At 35.7% G+C, this 19,682-nt stretch overlaps 2 protein-coding genes across 2 annotated transcripts; both read left to right on the plus strand.

The window, feature by feature from the left end:
* Positions 1-293: 293 nt before the first annotated feature.
* LOC146163956 (uncharacterized) lies at positions 294-1,970 on the plus strand. The gene is made up of 2 exons (XM_083382518.1): positions 294-438; positions 1,018-1,970. Exons 1-2 carry the CDS (start codon positions 390-392, stop codon positions 1,395-1,397), a joined length of 429 nt encoding a protein of 142 aa, XP_083238644.1. The 5' UTR covers positions 294-389; the 3' UTR covers positions 1,398-1,970.
* A 2,604-nt stretch (positions 1,971-4,574) lies between these two features.
* On the plus strand, positions 4,575-14,417 carry LOC146163957 (organic cation transporter protein-like). Its single transcript, XM_083380641.1, has 13 exons — positions 4,575-4,717; positions 5,937-6,030; positions 6,475-6,633; positions 10,440-10,543; positions 10,631-10,785; positions 11,234-11,423; positions 11,898-12,021; positions 12,278-12,434; positions 13,011-13,184; positions 13,348-13,456; positions 13,600-13,699; positions 13,835-13,983; positions 14,321-14,417. Exons 1-13 carry the CDS (start codon positions 4,575-4,577, stop codon positions 14,415-14,417), a joined length of 1,755 nt encoding a protein of 584 aa, XP_083236767.1.
* The last annotated feature ends 5,265 nt before the right edge of the window (positions 14,418-19,682 follow it).

A 19,682-nucleotide genomic window follows, 5' to 3' on the forward strand; every position in this document is an offset into this window, starting at 1 on the left:
ATGCCCGTTTTGCTACAGCCAAATCAATAGTTTGGTGGGTAACTATAGTAATCATTTTATCCGTGGTGACAAAGTGTCGGCAGTACTTTGGTTAAATTGTTTAACAGTTTTTCGCATATGTTTTATAGAAATAATGTGTTTAAAGTAATATTTTATTTTTGTTGTGTTAAATTCAATTATTTCAGTTATTTTTTTGTTAAACAAACCTAATTTTAGGGTTTTATATTTTTGTGTTTGCAAACGATACTACTTAGGATTAATACCTTTTTCCTAAAAATCAAGAGTCGAGCATACTTACTGTAAAAGCAGAACATATTGTAAAAGTTGTTACAGTATTTTCACTTATTGCTGTCTGACATCCTAGTATAGATTACCTTTCCGCCAATAAAATGGGACAAAAAGATGAAGCTCCAAGTAGTGACAATGACATAATGTCAGGTAAGCGAAATATGTTCTGTTAACTTGGTCAGCTTCACTTGGAATAGGCCTACGTTGCAAAGTTTGGTCTGTCTGCGCATTTGCACTCTTGGGCCCGTGGATTTGTTTGTAATAGTTGCCGTAAAGTGCGTTCAGCAGCGCATACTAGAGAGCCTGTTTGCAAAAGTTTCTTGGTTTACGTCAGTATCCTAATTGATTTACGACCTCGCAAAATTTAGATATAACGTTATACAGCCGCTAAATTTTAGCATGAACTTTAATACAGCCGCGCAATTTTAGGCTGCCAAAACATCTCCCCCGCGCAATATCTAAAATTTCCAACGTGACCTTAGTGAAATGCAAGTGTGCATTTTATGGGACTACAGCGAGATGTCGGTTGTACAGCACCACATTTTAAGGTGTGCAGTTGTGCAATCAGTGTTCTATACACACCTGGCGTATTTTATACTAAAATGACATAAACGGTTAGATGCACTTCAATAAATCGGGTGTGCGCTTAACTTGCTTTAAAAGAACCTTTGGTGTGCGCTTGGCACGAGACGCAAACTGGAATGAGGACATTTTTAATTACTATTTCAGGAGAATTCGTCTTTCCAAACAAAGACCGCTATAGAGGCGACTACAAATCAACCGGGGAAGGTACCATTGTACGCCATGGCTATGGAACTCACCAGACGGAAGCTGGAACCACTTATACGGGATGCTGGGAAAACGATAAAATGAACGGAAAAGGACACCTTATTTTTCCAAGTGGTGCAATTTACGACGGAGAGTTCAAGGACAACTTTTACAAAGGCGTTGGTTCCTATACTTGGCCAAGCGGCAGTGTTTACAAGGGTACATTTGTCGACGGAAAGCTACAAGGAGAAGGAACATTTCACGACACACAGAATCAAATGTGGGTCGGCGAATTTTTTTACAAGGCTGCTCCAGCTTTGAAGTTCAAACTTAACCTTTAGTTGCAGTAAAACCGAAAACATTATTGTTTATTTTGTTTCAAATAATCTATAAACGTCGGGTTTTGTTTTATGTGTCAAATGTCGCACTATTTTGATAAGACATTGCTCCAGTTTTTAGTATAACATCCTCATCTGCCTCAATTGTCATTATCTATTTAAATTTGGTTAATACAGCATTTCAAAATTAGAAATTTTACATGATCATTTACGATATAATAAATTATTCTTCCAGTGTTGTCAAGTTGGGTGGATGGTTGCTTCATCTTGGCAAATGTTTATGTTATTGTCTTTGCTTTACCAATTAACCCGTGAGCTTGATCAGGAGCTTCAATAAAATCACACAGGTAAAACAATTAATGACGCCACTCTTTTAACTCGTTTTTATTATATATTGTCATTTGTAAAAGGCTTATTTGCAAACCATAATCACTGAACTGCCAGGTTTGTCAAAACAGCTTAGTTTTTATAATAAGCTGCTCAGCCTCATTGATTGTATGTAAAAGTTGACTTTTCCAGTTTGAGGGAAGTACGGCACTTCTAGCCCAGCTAGAATCACGGTAAACCATCAAGCGTTTTGATGCAATGCAAACACAATTAAAAAAATCTAGAATTAATTCTCATTTAAAAGTAAATTACGTTTCTCTATGATTATTTCAGCGTGTTCACCTTATTAGCGGTTGTATTTATCTGTTTGTTCGTTTAGCATGATATTTTACGGACTTGCACTAAACGGTGGAAATTTGGCAGATTAAAGAAAACCACTACAAAACTCAATAGACGTCAGTAAAATATAACACTGCATTTCGACCAAATGTGAACTGCACAGACTCATAACGACAAAAGTAACTGTTGTTTAATCTGGTAAAATACACTTTTTAGTAAACATAAAAAAATTAACTTTAAGGTGTTAGAATTAGTTGCTTTTTTACACAGTTCGGAATGATACCAAAGGCCTACTTAATAGTCGTAATAACGTCTAAATCAGAATAAGTCCTAAATCCGACGAAATAAGACCTAAATATTCAAAATCAGGCCTATACAAACTTTCATCTTACCCCCAAACCCCACTCCTAAGTACATTACTAGCTCTCCTAATAAATTTAACCCTAACTTAATTTCTAACCCCTACCATTATCCCCCAATAACCCCAAACAGGGGGGGGGGAATTCGGTAACAAAACAACGGCGCAATAACGGCGCAGGTTAAACTGGGCATCCAAACGTCGACGTACAGAGTTAGGCGTTGTTTAGGCCATTTAGGCCTTATTCGGATGAATCTAGGACGTGTTTAGAATGGTTTAGGTCTTATTCAGACGAATTCGATTTTATTACCGTATGTCATGGATATTAGCCTACTGCGTAATTTGCTTTATTATGTCGTTGGTCTTGATACTATGATATTATATAAATCCCGCTTTAGATATTGTTGCCTTTTGGGTCTTATTGTACTTGTCTTCCCGTTTGCAACGTTATATCGGCATTGGAATGCGTAAACGACTTCAAAAATCAACCGGCCAAATCAGGAAATATTTTCTATGAGTCAAGTTTACGGTAAAATCTGGGCGTAGAGAGTTATCATCGACGAAGATTAAGTAACAAACAAGGCATCAGAGCTGTAAAAGTCGTAAGTTTAATTGTGTAAGACTCCACACAATATCTTTGGTATTAAAAAGGGAAAAGCGTAATTTAAAAATAAACCATAATTTACCAGGTGTCTTATATGCAATAGCCAAAACCTGTTAAACATGGTTTGTTTGCAAATCCTACAGTGTGTAAACAAATCATGGAAAATCCTGGTTAAAGGCCTTATTGTGCGACAGTCTTAAAGTCAATATAGACTTTACAATGAGTATACTTAACACTGCGCTGGAACGGAATGCATGCAATATGCACACACCAATTTATTTACACTGAGTGCAGGGTAGGTGTCATACAGATATAAGTGTTCGTTTAAAACACACCTGTAACGGTAACATAGCCATTTTGCAATCCTCATCGAAATAGATCAAATTAAGTTAGATGATTAAGTTTTTTCTCAAAACAGACATGCTTAGTGGTTTCGTTTTTTTTTTTAAAAAGTATGTTTTTTAAAGCTATAACGCCTTTAATTTGGCTCCTGCGCTAGATAAGATATTAGTTGGCCTACAAAAAGGCCAGTTTTTACCCGCAGGATTGTAGGGTTGAACTATTCGGATTGTGGTTATTTTCATGTATTTTCCATCTGATATCCGTATTTAGTTTTGTCGGTAAACTGGATAGCATACAAGTAAACCAGTCAATGCGCTGTATACGTTTTAGAAAAATTAGAGAAGTTTGAAAATAATTGCAGTGACAGAAATGGCGACTGCTAACTGACTTACTGTTAAGCTACTTAATTAAACAAAATTTCTCATAAAAATATAATTCTGTAAAAATATACATATATAAGTACCATTAAATATGCAGGTAAAGGTAATTCTAGATTTAAAGGCCAGGGTCACGAAGAACAGTCCTCCAGGAATGATTACAACGTTTGGTAAAGTTGAGAAATGTTCTGGATAGCTCTTGTTGAGACTTCCTTATCCATTACTGACGGGAAAATTTAGATTCTCAATGATCAGTTTGATGTTCTTAAATCTGGTAAACGCCATAGAACTATTATTTTGTGGCTATTATTCGGGAAATCCATGAGCACATTGGGGTACGTGGACTAAGCTAAGGGGGTCCAATTAAGGCCTAATATATTATGAGTGTGTAAACAAAAATTCACGTTTAGCTGACATAAAAAAATTATCTTACGTCTACTTGTTTTTCCACGTTATCTGTGAAAAGTTTCTTGTCGACCCTGGTCCACGCGATAACCTCCAACATTATTTAGGCGTACGTGTTAAAATAGTTAATAACCTTTGTTAGATGGACATTGCAAAAGAAATTCTCAAGTCTATCTCAAGTCTTGTATTAATGCAAGAATTAATTAAAGAAAAGAGAAAAGTATTATCCACCTATTTAAATTTAATCGAGTCAGCTTACAGAGAGTCCAGTTAGCCTGCTCAGAAAAAGTTTTGGATTCAAACAAAACCCTAAAAGCAAAAGGATATAGCATGATTCTAAACCAATCATCTTCTAAAAAGGTTCTAAAAAGCGAATTTAAGTATTGTTGCCTAATTATTATTGCTTTTGTGTAGAATAAACATCAGTAATGGACTTGGATGCTTATCAAGAAGAATTGGGCGGCATCACCAGGTACCAGGTAATGGTGATCTTGGCCGCTGGATTGCTTGGTTTCGGAGACGCGTTCACCTCCCAATCGTCGGCCATTCTAAGTGCAGTCCCCGTATTCCGGTTAGACTTTTAAACAAAAATATGTTAGATCATATAGCAGTTTATTACGGATATATATTTATATTTTAACTATTAGAGTATAGATTTAGTTGACTTAATATGTTTATAGATATGACTTCAATCATTTAAAAAAACATTGGCATACTACCGGATCGGGACTTTTATTTACTACTCCTGAATATTTTTTTTAAATCGACCGAAACTAAACTATATTGTTTCTTCTTCTTTAGTTATTAAATTTCCTTGAAAGGTTTATTATCGTAATGTTCCACATAGAAACGAAAAACACACACGATTATGTTGGGCACAGAATGCAATTAGCATTTAACCCAAAGCAATCATACTGCGCCAAAATACCAACGCGAGCAAAGTAAAGAAGGTGTGAAGGCTCCAGGGCAGTAGATTCTTGAGTGATTAACGAAATTAATACAATGATCAAGCTCAACTACACTAAAATTTAAAAAAATATGCTATTTGAAACAAACAAACAAAAGTTAATTATCTCATATATATTGACACAATCTAAAAAAATCTCACGTCATAAAAATGCAAATATTGTATAACAATTAAAAAGGAGGTTTCACCATAAATTATTGGCTAATCAATAATCATATTTCCATCGCTTTTGAAGAGAACAATATATGCCACATGCCGAAAAAGACACATACAACTATATATATCTGTTTGAAATATGAACAAGATAAGGGAACTCTAGATATATATTTTTTTCAATTTCCCGAAGAAATATTTTATTTGTCTTCATAAAAGGGAACAAAACCCGTTTAAAATAGGACATATAACAGTCTTAAAATAAATATCATTACCATTCCCTATACTTACAAAACAAAAACTTGAGCAGAATAGGGTTCGTTAAAGTTTAAACCCTTGTCATCAAAGAGTTGTTGATGTCCAAAAAATTAAAAAAAAGTTTTATATACAGGCTCAGCGTGAATTCAAAGACAAAAATTTAACCTTTAACCGTTAACAACCGAATTACACTCAACACCAGACTGGCTTACTTGGCCTAGTCAAGAGCTATTTTGAAGTAGAAAACTAAGTAGGCTATATAGGGCCGCCTTCCACCAGTGCATATGTTTTTTACAAGGTACAATAAAATATTGACAAATTCCTATAAAAGGGTGTTACGTCGAAACAGAACACGTTTTTTTAGTGGCGTGTTTTTGCATTTTTTTCATAAAGTATTTCACTTTTAATGCAGATGTGCTGTGCCACCGATTGACAATTCCAGCTGTTTCACTTTGAACGAAACTGTAATACTGAACTTAACAATACCCTACGACTCTGCAATGAATGTAAGAAAAATGTAGGCTACTGAAGGAAAGAGTTTTTATGTTTTTATTACTGGTTGCAGGGGTTAAACTTAATGATTTTCTTATACCAGAACCAATGAAAATGTTTAGAGATGACGTCAAAACGCAACGTCATAACGTGACGGCCTACCGGCAATCGTTATTTTATTGGAAAGCCGTTTCAGGGTGTCCTGGCTTAAATTCTACTGTTATGAGAAATAAAAATGTTATGTTAACATGCAAAATGTTGTGTTGCTCTATAGTTTATTACCAATGTATGGTTCAAATAAGTTAAACCACAGCTTAAAAAATTCCCCTTTGAGCAACATACTTAGTTAATTATCACCTGTTTCCTGGGAATTTTTTAATAATTTTATTTCCTGTTTTAATTCTAAATTGGATTATCTGTGGTAATTGTATTATGAACACATTTATTTTTAAAATCAGACATACGAAACCTGCTATCGATACAACTACAATCAGTCAGCTTGTTCCTGCAATGAAACACTGGAATGTCTGGATGGAAGTCACGATATGGGACAAACCTCATGTGACAACGGTTATTATTTCGACAAAACCTATTTCGATGAGACTGCAGTTACCGAGGTTAGAAAGCCCCTGTTTTTTAGCAAAATAGACAAAAATGTACCGTTCCAACGTGTAAAACGAAAGGTCTTTGGCTACCGTTTTTCATCTGACAAACTTAATTCGTAGCAAATTTCACATAGCACCAAAAAAATATCTGTAGCCGCCAACCAATTCTAAGTTGGGCATCTATAATTTGCAGTACATTAAACAGGTCATTTTGAACAGACTTAGTTCCCAGTCAAGTCATCTTTAGTATTTAGCAAATTAAAATTCATTTTTACACGAAACAAGTTTTGTTAATATCATAGAAAGTCAATTCCACGTAAGTCATTATGACATCTAAAAGAGAAAAAAAATAGTAAATTAATCTTTTTCAACCAATATTACGCAAAATAAACACCAAAATTGAAACAAGAGCAAGCACGTTTTCATGTCTCAAAATTTAGGTAAATAAACCATTTTATTCAAAAATGGTTTTAATTGAAATACATCATTCGTCTTAATCAGTGGTCGGCAACCGCCGGTCCGCGGACCGGTGCCGGTCCGCGAGGAGTTCGTTACCGGTCCGTAGCAGGGTTGCCAAATTATAATTTTGATTTCAACCCAAACCGTACGTACTGGTCTTTTTGTGTCGGTGTGTGCACGGATGGGGCTTCAGCCTTGATTGTCCGCCTGTCTGGTTTGACAGTCAACCTCATCAAAGCACATGCACTTAAAACCCGGCTCTTTGAGTAGCTAAGTGAGGAAATGAATGCAGAGCACAAATCCCCTTTATTGAACATAGAAGTAAGGTGTCTCTCACGAGTAAATCAATAAACAGAGTGTTAGAATTTCGTGAACCACTTCAAAGATTTCTATTGGAGAAACATTCAGATCTTGCAACAAATTTATTGATAAATAATGGGTTCTAAAACTAGCCTACTTGAGTGACATATTTAATCTGCTTACCGAACTAAATATTTCACCTCAGGGGTAAATGACAAGCGTATTTAAGTTGGCAGACAGCGTGGCTGCATTTAACGACCAACTTAATTTATGGGAGAAACGCGTTAACAAAGGGGCATTTGACACGTTTCAAACTTTAGCAGAGACTTTGAAAGAAAACGAACCTAAGCAAGCGTTCTCGGTCACTTGGGTGGTATATAACTATAGAGTCCAAGCGCTAAAGACCCTAGGACTGCAAATAGGTGGATCCGTAATCCATTTATTTTCGAAACCGATGAATCGACCTAACTGTGCAACAAGAGGACCAAGTGCTGTTGCAAAATATGGTTGTCTAAAATGTATTTTAATACAACTATTTTAGCATTGTTTTGGATGATGGTCTTGCCAGACAACTCTAACCTTTCCATAAAAGTCGTAAATACTTTTCTGACATTTCCGACATCTTACTTATGCGAGCCTGTGGCTTTTATGTGATGGCAGCAACGAAGGCGCTAACCACGAAACAGACTGGACGTGAGGGGCGTATTGCGGTTTTCATAATGTATAATAATTCCTAGGTGGGAGCATCTCGTTGCGTCAAAACAAGCTCAAATTTCTCATTGGAAAAGTGTTGTAATAAATTTATTTTACTGAACATTTGTTTTTTGTAGGCCGGTCCGAGATAAAATCTTAGTTTTTAACCGGTCCGCAGTGCAAAAAAGGTTGCCGTCCCCTGGTGTAGGGCCTGTCAAAAATAGGATCTGAAATACATTATTAAATGTTATACCAAGCGTAACTTCTTTGGAAGAATGCTATTGGTAATAATAGTATACAAGTGTAATTTAAGAAAAATGTAAAGGCCTAAAGGTTTTATTGAAATGAGCTGCGGGCTGGGTCAAATTTGGTTGCTTGGCGGGCAGGATGCCGCCCACTGGTTTCAGTAAATTCAATAATTCCTATATGGGACCATCTCTTTGCGGCAAAACAAGCATAAAATTCGCATTAAAAAAGTTGTTATATATTTCCTTTACTGAACACTTGTTGTTTTTAAGGCCGGTCCGCGACAAAATTTCAGTTTTTAACCGGTCCGCAGAGCAAAAAAGGTTGCCGACCCCTGGTCTAAATAACTTACTTCAAGTTAAGTCTTTGGAAAAATGACTTAAGTAAAGTCAAGCTATTTGAAAACACTGAATAAAGCCATCAATAAATTAATTTTTCATATTTTACAAAGTCAACATTATTTCCAAATAAATAGCTATCTGGCGTTTCAGAAATTATAAGTAACTACAGTGGCAACCAAATCGACATTTTGACTGTTTAAAACGGTTAAGCAAAATGTAAAGTTCCTAATCACTATTCCATAATTATTATTATTTATGCCATCCCCATGTAATTAAGTTTAGGAAAGCCTAGTGTTATAACCGATTAATACAAACATGATCGTAAAACTTTACCACATAACGATAAAATTATGTTATGGATACCCTATTAGGTTAATACTTGTAAGGTAGGGTATTCCAAAGTTTACACTACATTGTCGCCTTAACTTGGACTGATTAAACTGTTTGTACTGCGGTTGTCCCGTGATGTAAAATATTTACCGTTACAATAAAAGTTATACAAGGTGAGCCAGAAAACCTACCACATTTCAAACGAGGAAAAAGAGACAAAATTGATAGTAGGCTAATCAAAACATTTATTGTCTCATCTCAAAGTCAAAAGGGGACCATTTGATGTACCGGTATTTATATTTTAAAGATTACATTCTGTAGATGGCGCCCTCGATATATAATACATTGTTGCAGACGATTTCCGAAGTTTTGGAATTCATTTCTTGTGATATTTCTTTCCACTTTTTGACAAATAAACGCTTTTACTAGGCATATGTTAAGGCTGACGTCTCCAAAACTCGGCCAGCAACTATTGAACTACTAAAAGTGTCTATTCAGTGGAAGAAACGAATCGCCCGAGTATCTGAAAACCAGAAATCGCCTGCAACAATGTATTATATCTCGAGGGCACCATCTACAGGATGTAATATTTAAAACATAAATACACCGGATGGTAACCTTTTGACTTTGAGATGAGACAATAAATGTTTTGATTGTTTATGCATTTTGTCACTTAATCCTAATTTGAAGCCACATAATTAATATAAAAATTATGTTAGTCATTGTTTTTAAATGACTTGACTTTAGTGCACTTAAGTCACTGTTTTAAAATGACTTGACTTGACATAAGTCTTTTGGAAAAATAAATTGGGTTAAAATAATGTACTTGCCCCAATTATGACTTGACTGGGACTTATAACTTGTTCTTTATTTAAAACCAGTTTTCTACCACTGAGCTAAAGCGGCGCAACGTCAATGCTGCTCGAATTTCATATTATAATCATCACCGACTGGGCGAACATCTTGCCACACACATACACATCTCACAAACTTTCTCTTTTATTATGTAGATGACTTGACTTGGACTAAAGTTATATTACAAATGGCTTAACTGGGTCTTAAGTGATTTCAAAATGACTTGTTTACAACACTGGTGTTTTGTAGGCGTTACGGTAATAGACGGCTAGTATGCAGTCCAATGTTGTGTGGTGTGTTTGAAATCACATAAATAAGCTACTCGGCTGCAGCGCCACTATACTGCGCTAATTATGCTCCACATACTACTAATAGGGTTCACGGCAAATTGCCTACTACTATTTGTCTTGGATAATCCTCCCTTTTTATTTCATTCTTGAGCTTTCGAAGCCTCTCTTACGTGTGGCTGTACACTGCTCCTGTTCTTCGTTTGCGACATGCGAAAAACATTCTGACTGACAGACCAACCGACAGACTTATTTTAATTTTTAAAAACTGCAAGTCAAGTGTTTTATTCGTTTTCCAATATTACAGTGGAACTTGGTGTGCGATCGTCAATATCTCGACTCGCTTTCCAATACAATATTCTTTCTGGGCATCTTCTTCGGATCAATGTTTACTGGGCCAATATGCGACTGGTAAGTCAACCTTTGCCTTAACACGAAATCAAAATTCGTATTTTTTATGTTCTATGTGTAAGAACAATTCTTACGTGGCATGTATAGGTTTGGACGAAAGCCTGGAATGCTTATTTCTTGCCTCGGCCTCATTGCATCGGGAGTTGGATCTGCCTTTTCTCCAACTTATGAGATCTACGTGTTCACGAGATTTCTGGTCGGGATGTTCGTTCTATCCTGCTTTATCACAATGTATACATACAGTAAGTTCCGCTAATAAAACAATTTTGACCACAACATGTGTTTTATTAGAGAAAAAGCAAAGGCTAAAAATACGAATTACCGAATTGTGTTGTTTTATCGATTGGTTCTATTTTATGTATATTTTTTCTTGAGTCCGTAAGACCGTGTTCTTCCGTTGTCCGTAATCATAAAACCGGGTCTATACCATTCTAGTTTATTATACTAACTTAGTTATTTTGCGTCCTGCTAATCAAATCTATTGAATACACATCTGCAGATACTTTGCCAAATCTTAACGATCACCAAAAAAGCCTACTAAATGTTTGACATGAAGGCGAAAATATTATAGGGTCGAAGAGTCTTAATTTGCCCATAAACAAAGCTAAAATTCGTTTTGCATTTGTTAGCGATTATACTTCTGTTTTGCACAAAGTATAGGCGATTGTATGTGTTATTTTACTTTTAAAGCAAATGAAATGAGCACCACCAGGCGGCGAACGGAGGTTGGAATGTATGTAAACATTGTCACTGGAGTTTCCCATTCTGTTTACCCTGGTATCGCATACGCTATTCGTGACTGGCGTCCACTGATCATTTTATTTAGCTGTATACCGATTCTTTTTTTGATCGTTTTCCCATTTATTCCGGAGTCACCGAGGTGAGCAATAAATTAAAAATAACTTTATATACGTTAATATATATTGGGCATCATTGAGTAAAACTAATTCTAAATTATATTTATATTTATATCATGAATTTTGCGTTCTTCCGAACAAACAACTAATAAAATCCTGCTAAAAATATGTAAAAACAACTTACAAAACAATTTTTAAGGCAAATTTGAAAAGATTTATTGCGGATTAAGCCAGTGTTGTTATTTAACTATAGCCTAAGCTAATATTCAAGAAAAATCGTATGATAAAGTATGCCCATAGTTTTATGTTATGTCAATTCGTCATATTTACTAATTCAACCCTAACTCTAAAAATCTTGATATTTTTCTTAGTTATACCTATCGGAGTGACAATAATTTTTCTTGATAATTCATTTGTGACCTTATATGCTCATGCCTAAAATGTGTTAGGAATACACAGAAGAGGCATATTTAAAGTTAGGCGTGTTTACTTTTTAGATGGTTGTTAAGGGTTGGTAAGTATGATGCTGCGAAAGACGTGGTAACAAAATATGCAAAAAGTAAAGGGCAGACTCTTTCGCCCAAAAAATGGGAAGAAATTGTCGAGCAAGAAGAATTGAAGGTAATCTTAAATATATTTTGGTCTGGAAAACCACGAATCTTGTAATTTATAATACTTGATAGATTTAAAAGATATAATAACGTAGGCCAGGTGTGAAAAACTTGACGTTGTACAACAATGATGCAATGAATATATTGGTAAATGTGATAAAGATGACTTTTCACTTATTAACAGAAATACGTTGTCGCAAAGAAAACTCGTAAAATAATATCGAACACATTCTTCGTCTCGTCTCTTTTGTTCTTGCTAAATTTAGAAAGAAAAAGCTCGCGAAGAGAAACAGCGTCGTATCGCGGCCTGGGACCTCTTCAGGAAGCCGATTATGCGCCTCATCACTATTAACATTATCTTCTCCTGGTTTTTCATTAGCATGGTCTTTTATGGACTGGCACTAAATGGAGGAAATTTGGCAGGTTAGAAAACCTGTGCGCATTACAATAATACAATATAGCATCACAAGAATAAAATTTTATCTAATGGATATTATTATTTTCAGTCACATTAAAATAATCCGAGATTCGATTGTTTATATTTTAGGATGTATTTTTAACGATTATAACGTTTGTCGGTCCTCGGAAATTTAGCACAAAAGAACAAAAAAGAACAAAGGGCGGCCTATTATTTAGTATGGGGTGCCCGAGAAGCATAACAAATATTTTTCGGTTTTTGTTTCGATGTTTTGCACTTAATATTTTTTAGTATAGGTCTACTTAGAATTTTTTCTATGCTTGTCTGAACAATTCTATATTCCCATAAATCAACAAATGACGATTGTACTTGATCCTTTCTTCTTGATTTGGGTTGGATGCCTTCTATATAATCCAATAAGTATTTACTCCAATCAGATTTGATTGTCTTTCCAAACTTCTGTAATTCACTCTCTGCCGTTCGTCGCGCTTTCAGTGAATCCCTTTAAACTCCTCAACCTTTTTCCAAGTGAAATAAATTAACCTACATGCAAGATATAATATTACTGTTAATTTTTTTAGGAGACCCCTATCTAAATCTGGCTTTAAATGGTCTTGTGGAAATATTGGCTTATGCTCTTTTGTATTTTTCCCAACCATTCGGTCGAATTCCTATTTTAAGTGGCAGCTACATATTGGCTGGTCTGTCGTGCATCGTCTCTATGCTATTTGACATATACGCTGGCGGAAATCAAGGTTGGTTGCGGTTCCAAATATAAATATAAAAGTATACCGGTACAAGGCACTTGTGTTAAAAAATTGTTAACATCAAAAAGCTATCATATTTTATTCCAATTACCTCCTACGTAATTTTATTATTAAATATGGGGTTTAATAGCTAAATTTCGTAACTTCACAGCGATGTTCACAGCAAGCACAGCGTTCGCCATTATAGGAAAATTGTTTGCGACAATTGGGTTCGGTGTTGTTTATGCGGTGACTTCTGAACTGTATTCAACTGAGGCAAGGTAATGACATCGCCTAAACGTGTGGCGTACATATTAGTAACTAACAGTACTTGGAGTTTAAATTTTGTTTTCACATAAAACTCACTTTCTATCTATGAATCGCTAGAGCTAGCGATACAATTTTTCTAGTTTTTCTTTTACAGGGTAACCGGTATAAGTGTAGGTTCAATGGCGGCCCGTGTAGGAAGTATGCTGAGTCCATTTATTCTACAAGCACAGACTGTTCTTCCCTGGTTTACGCAGGTTAGCTCAAAATAAAATATGTTATTTTTTTTAAAAAACGCCTTAATAGTTCCAGTTGCCGTCGTATAATAACGTAATTTATTGTAAAATCAAAATATTTTTGGACTTATTTTAATGTGTTTAAATTGTTTTAAGACGCTGTTCGGAACTACTGTGATTCTAGCTGGATTAGGAGGACTGTGCTTTCCCGAAACTGTAAAAGCCAACTTATTCTTCACTATCAACGAGGCCGAGCAGTTTTATTATGAAAATACTACCGTTTTGAAAACGTTGGCACTGCAATGGTGATTGTTTGAAAATATTATAGACCGTAACAGTTTTTACTGATAACGATAGTAATGAAACCGAGTTAAAACAGTGGCGACGTCGCCTGCTTTGCATTTATGATATAAGACCGTAAAGTGTATGAGAAACGGGTGAATTTCGTGCTAAGTACACGTCACAAAAGTTGCAATATTATAGACTGGGCGATTTAAATAACAAAATGTAAACTGTGTATGTGGAAACTTTGGAGCAACGACTAACGAGCATTATAACCTATTTAGCTTGGTAGCCTACACTTGTATGCACAGTACTTACACATTATAAAACAGGCATAACAAAACATAAATTTCATTAAAGCTCTAAGTCAAGCTCACGGGATGATTTGAAAGGCGAAGACAACAACATAAGCATTTGCGAAGATGAAGCAGTCAACACCAAATCAACACAGCTATAATAGAAGCTGTACGCTTAAATAATGACAAAACGGTACGGATTTGTCTGTCAAGTTGATTAATTGGCATTGAATTAAATTTTCGATTCTTGACATTTGTAAACTTGTCCGATTCTGATCGAACTTTAAGTTACTAAACAACAATAAACGTAAGAAACATGTCATGTGTTAGAAAAAGGATGATTTGAATTTGATCAATTTATGCCAATCTTGATTGACTAAAGTAAATTCAAACTATATTCGACCTTTATCCTTGGTTTCAACGTTTTTCTATATTTTAAGAAATATATTCAGCCAAAAGGCGCTATGCATGCTTTGGCATGTTGCTCCGTGTGATTGGTAAACTCCACTATAGTTTAGACAATTATTCCCGCTATATTTAGAGCAATATGCTAATTAAATTAGTGTAGGTATTTCGTCAAGTGTCATATGAATTAAAAGTTTAGTCAATTTAAATCTAATAAACTCATTTTTGCTGGCTTCGCGCGATTAAAGCGCCCTTAAGCTGCGTTTTGTGCAATTCGCTTATGAGCATATGTTGTGTAGACTTATTTTATAACGTCACGTTATGACGTTCTTTGTGACGTCGTTTAAAAAAAATGTCTCCAAAAAAAATCCTGGATCCGCTCATTACTTCTATTGCACATAGATTAAATTATTGCCTCTAAACCTAAAAACACTTGTTTCGTATTTGTATTTTATTAGTTTAAGAGGTAGGCCACACGCATATGTCGAAATAGTACCGGTAAGCAGCTAAAAAAGTTGACCTAATGTGATCAGGTTGAACATATACAGAAATTCCAGATGAATACATGTATAGCATTCGAGAATATTTTTACCAATTGCATTATAATATTTTTTAACATTTTTGCGCATGGAATGCCTGTTTCCATTGGTAAAACCGAAACTATTGTCGTTATTCGTGTCCGTTATTAAATTGTTTTAACAGCTGTACGCTGAATTTTAAAAGCAAAAATGTAAGGTTTGTGTTCACCGTTATTATTTTCACATACCCCAGCAAATCACGAATAATACCTCCGATTTTAATATGTTTGCAATTTTGCTTTTATCTTAAAAAATGCGAAACTTTAACATGACTTCCATTTCACGTACAGGCTACAACGCTCTTCACGTTGCTATTTTTGTTCGTTTCTGGTCGTTCCAGGTTTGTGTACTTTCAGCTAATCAACCTACGCGCAACACGACTAAATCAAGAGCATACTGTGCGAAAATTACTATTTGTTTCGCATTTGCATGACAAATGTAACTCATACATTACTTATATTATCGAAAATATAAAAGAATCCAAATAAGATCCAAAGTGCCATTCAAAATATAGGTTTCATCTTGTTAAAACTTTGTCGAAATTTATTAGTCAAAGTTCAAAGTTGTACGCTGCCTTGCTGTAGTAACAACATAATGAATATTTGTAGCTGTTGTCAATTTATTTTAGACTAGACGAAATACCCGGCGTTGCCCAGGTTAAATATAATATTTATCAGTTATTTTAACTAGTTGTCTGGTTGAACAAAATAAAACAATCCATCATACTGTTTTCTCTTTATCACTATTGTACATTACGTTGTAACATGTTAAACTGCTGGTCTCATGTTATAGCCCATGATTATGGAAGATAGATGTGGTAATCAGAATATACCCAAAAAGTAATGTTACGGATAGCATGAGAGCTTTGTAAGAGGCATAAATGCAAACATAATTTTATAATGTCATAACAAATTTGCTTATGCCTAAACGTTTGCACTGCGTGTCACTAAATACAAATTTCAAATCATGTGATGTGTTTCAAATCATGTCATATTGTGTGTCCAAAGTCGGTTAACTTAATGCTTTCCACAATCAGAGTAACACCCCACAGCCTGTGTAAAAGCGGCATTCATGTAATGGCGTGTTTAATTTGACTTATCTGCGTGGCTCTAAAGATTTAATTCTTGGCTTCTGTAAACTCCCATTAATTTTTGCATTTGGTTAAAACAGTGTAAAAAACCCGTGACATATACAAACGTTTGTTGTTGGATGTCCGTGCAGGTTTCCTGATGTTTATTATTTTATTACTGTTAAAACTGCGACAACAAACATGATATTTTGCGAACTCTGCCTAAATTTGGCATTGTAAAACTTAAGTCTTTACTTAGATAATTGCATACGTTTGTTAACATGAATTATAACATGTGATGTGCTTTTTACGTAATCCCGGTACCATACCGGTACTAAATTTAGTTCTTCGTAAATTTGCGAACTCTTCCTAAATTTTACGCGGTAACAGCCATCAATAAGTTCCTAAACATAATAGTCTTTAGTTGGAACCATTAAGATTGTACTTTATTAAGGAAATATACTTAATTATATTTGTTTCATGTCCAGGCTGGTAATTGAGATCTTCGCAAGAAGCATAAATAAAACATATTTTTTTAAACAGTATAACATTTTACTTATGCCTAAACGTTTGCACTGCGTGTCACTAAATACAAATTTCAAATCATGTGATGTGTTTCAAATCATGTCATATCGTTTGTTTAAAATCGGTTAACCTAATGACACCCCACAGCCTGTGTGAAAGAGGCATTAATGAAATGGCGTGTTATATTATGACACTTGTGGCTCTAAAAGATCTAATTCTTGGTCTCCGTAATATCTCAATAATTTTTGCATTTGGGTAAAACAGTGTAAAAATAAAAAATTAACGAATAACCCAAAAACAGTTTTGTGTCTGAAATAGGTCACTGGAAATGTGCGAACGCACTGTGACCATTTAATCACTAATCACGTGTTATCTGCATTGTATAACCTTCCTCGCATATTTTACGTAACGAAAATCCGTGACATACGTCGAGCGAAAATCACTAACAAACGTAAAAAAGTCGTAGCAGCAATTGTTCAAATGGCGCGAATTCAAGCAAATACGTAATCCCGGTAGGTACCATACTGCATCCAACGAAAGAAAATCCCGTTTGAAAAGTAAATTTGCGCTTGAAAAAAAGTTTTGCGCGGATATGTAAAACTTGGACTATCTTTTACGTACTGCGACAACAAACGCGATATTTTGCGAACTCTGCCTAAATTGGGCACTGTTGAACTTAAGTCTTTACTTGGATAGTTGCATACGTTTGTTAACATAAATTATAACATGTGTTATGTCGCTCGCGCGCCCGGGGAGAAGCGAGCACACGGCGGGGAGTCGCCGCTCCTTTTGTTAGCCTACGACCCCTTGCACTGCCAGCGACTGCTAGTCGACGAGTCGACTACAGTAGGTCTACATACATTATTTCACAAGGTTGTGTTATTACGGTACCAGACAACTTCTGCATCAAATCTGCACCAATACTTTGAATCAGGGGTCGGGGACTTTTTCTAGCCGCTGCCCATAACCAAACTCAGAAAGATGTTAACTAAGAATTGTGTTATTAAAATGGTAGAACATGTTCTGTGAATCAGGCGGGCCTAGGATTTTTTTGCACTAAAAAAAACGTGTTTAATTAAAAACGTGTTTAATTACATTTAAGAAGGCAGTAAAGTAATGGCGCAAAGCGCGAAAAAAGCGTTTGTCTTGTTTAAAATTCCACCCACGTCGTCATCCGTACTAGACCCACACGTCATCCTTACTACTAATGAAAAGTGCAATAAAACTACTTTGAAGAAACGCGATAACCTTAATAGTTCAGTGTTTGTTAGTGTTTTTAAGTAATGCGCACCTGGCGAGCGAAGCGGGTCCGATTTTTTTTGGTATACCAACATTTCATGGTGAAAAATATAGGTGCAATATTTTTAATACGTTTTCCGTTTGTCCGCGCACTTGGCAGCCTTCCATGGCGCAACGGTAAAGATGCGCTGATCTATTTCAAAAGACAGCATCAAAACGTAAACAAACCGGACGTAGAAAGATCATTCGCGCGCAGCGGGAAAATTTTTCGCACTAACGTTGTTAAAATAGTCAAAAGGTGTTTGAAATGGACTCGTGTCTAGTTGTCAAAGAGGCGGCAAGGATGAATTACATTGTCGAATCCGGCCCGCGGGCCATAGGTTACCGATCCCTGCTTTAAATATACAAACATTTTGCGGCGTATAAAGCGGAGAAATGCAACAACAACCAACAATCTTACATAAGAAAGTCAATTATTACGCCAAAAACAACTACAAGTTCGCATTGCTAAAGTTGCCATTTAAGCTTAAATGATACATTATAATACAGTGATGTTTGTACTATAACAGATCTGACAACAATAACAACCAGTTTTTACTTAAGGCATGCACAACAACAACCAGTTTTTTTACTCTTCTAGAAGCATGTGTATATTTCAACAGGTGAGACATGACCACCGTGCTATCTGACTCCACTAAATCGAAACTAAAACAAACTGCCATTGTAATTTAAGGAGCATACTGTCAGGTCGCTTATAGATTTATTGTACATTCACATAATTCAGCATAGCTCGCTTTCAAGAAAAAAGCTTACAGCGCAGTAAAAACACGTGTTGCCAGTAAGGCATGCATCTGTTGACTGTAGTGTTTAATCCAACAGTAGCGTGACACTATATAGCACAAGAGCGACTGCGATGGAGATTAGCTGAGTCGAATGTCGGCTAGATTTGCCAGAACGGCCACGAAAGAAAATGAGTATCTAGGTGAAATATTTAACACTTTACCAGGCGAACACGCTATAATTACAAGCACAAACAGACATGCGTCGTTTCTTTACATCATTTCCTTCCTCCCTGGAAAACGAAAAAGGTCTCAAGCAGTTCGTTGGGCCGCGCTTCTTTAAAATCTTCCCAGGATCCGATCACGAGTCGACCAGCAACCGCAGAACATCGGACATTTGTGCAATATCGATCCAGCACGTATTGGAAATCGTGGTGTTCAATAGAGCGAAAAATGTTCATGAATTCCTTGTCTTGGCGGCAAACGGACAATTCCAGGAGTAGCTGATCGTACGACACGATGCAAGTCTGAAATGGTACTTAAAAGGCACAATAAACAACAATGCAAAACACTTTTGAATAGCCTATAATGCAGAAAATTATCGTCTTAAAACGCAATTCGAATTTAAAATCGCAAAACTGAAGTTAGTTGCTTAGAGTCTTTTGCTCTAGAATACCAATTAAAAGGGGGTAAGGTGCTAATCTCAAAAACGCGAAAACAAATTACATCGCCTAGTCCACATTAGATGGGTTCCCTAAAGCAGACATAATAACCTTGGCGCAAAAGGTTATTCTAGAAAGTTACTCTCTGTATGCCAGTAACTTCATGTGG

This window comes from Ascidiella aspersa, chromosome 2, assembly GCF_963924565.1.
Source record: "Ascidiella aspersa chromosome 2, kaAscAspe10.2, whole genome shotgun sequence".
Classification (NCBI taxonomy): Eukaryota; Metazoa; Chordata; class Ascidiacea; order Phlebobranchia; family Ascidiidae; genus Ascidiella; species Ascidiella aspersa.

Excerpts from the sequence above, each read along its gene's own strand:
- LOC146163957 (XM_083380641.1), top strand. The coding sequence starts at position 4,575 with ATGGACTTGGATGCTTATCAAGAAGAATTGGGCGGCATCACCAGGTAC. Across the intron at positions 4,718-5,936 it reads AGTGCAGTCCCCGTATTCCG|ATGTGCTGTGCCACCGATTG; the intron begins GTTAGACTTTTA and ends CTTTTAATGCAG. Across the intron at positions 11,424-11,897 it reads TTTATTCCGGAGTCACCGAG|ATGGTTGTTAAGGGTTGGTA; the intron begins GTGAGCAATAAA and ends TTTACTTTTTAG.
- LOC146163956 (XM_083382518.1), top strand. The coding sequence starts at position 390 with ATGGGACAAAAAGATGAAGCTCCAAGTAGTGACAATGACATAATGTCA. Across the intron at positions 439-1,017 it reads TGACAATGACATAATGTCAG|GAGAATTCGTCTTTCCAAAC; the intron begins GTAAGCGAAATA and ends TTACTATTTCAG.